This window comes from Frankliniella occidentalis, unplaced genomic scaffold (assembly GCF_000697945.3).
Source record: "Frankliniella occidentalis isolate FOCC.00 unplaced genomic scaffold, Focc_3.1 Scaffold57, whole genome shotgun sequence".
Lineage (NCBI taxonomy): Eukaryota > Metazoa > Arthropoda > Insecta > Thysanoptera > Thripidae > Frankliniella > Frankliniella occidentalis.
Window position 1 is genome coordinate 1,263,709 of NW_026267187.1, and position 593 is coordinate 1,264,301.

A 593-nucleotide genomic window follows, 5' to 3' on the forward strand; every position below is an offset into this window, starting at 1 on the left:
TTCTCCTCATAGAACTACTTCAAATTATTTCGCAGAGCTTGTGCCAAGGTCAATGAGCTTGATTTGATATTATCATGTTGTGATACAATACCATATACGTCTCTTTGGAGAAATAGCCACACCTGCTCTGCCTCTACAGGGTACCAGCTGTGCAGGGACTGGAAGGCTTTAAATAGGTAATCTACAGCCTGCAGAGGACCAGGTACTGTGTAGATTATGCTATCAATAGACAGTTGATAATGTGTGATCGAGGTAAGCTTTGACCCACACACAACGATAAGTGGTTGGCAGCTACAGCCCACACTTTTCATAAATTCTTGACGTTTCTCTAATTGAGTTTTGATGTCATTGGCGTGCTATAAAGAAAAGACAAAATACACAACTATTGAATAAAGTGCAAAGCATAATTAGGTTTCAGGATGTGGAAGGATATGGCTTACTTTCACATGCAGAATGAATCCATTGCGGGATTCAGCTGAGGTAGGTCTCCACACTTTCTTTCCACCAGGCTGGACCAATGCTTTATCAATCGTAATACTTGCGTTCGATTTGAATAGGGCAGGTAACAGCATCAAATGCATGAGTATCCTGGA

General features: G+C 41.3%; 1 protein-coding gene across 1 annotated transcript; it reads right to left on the minus strand.

Annotated features, from left to right (window-relative positions):
• Positions 1–6: 6 nt before the first annotated feature.
• Positions 7–587, minus strand: LOC127749475 (uncharacterized). Its single transcript, XM_052267705.1, has 2 exons — positions 441–587; positions 7–356 (listed from the first exon to the last, which is right to left on the minus strand). Exons 1-2 carry the CDS (start codon positions 579–581, stop codon positions 15–17), a joined length of 483 nt encoding a protein of 160 aa, XP_052123665.1. The 5' UTR covers positions 582–587; the 3' UTR covers positions 7–14.
• Between the last annotated feature and the right edge of the window lie 6 nt (positions 588–593).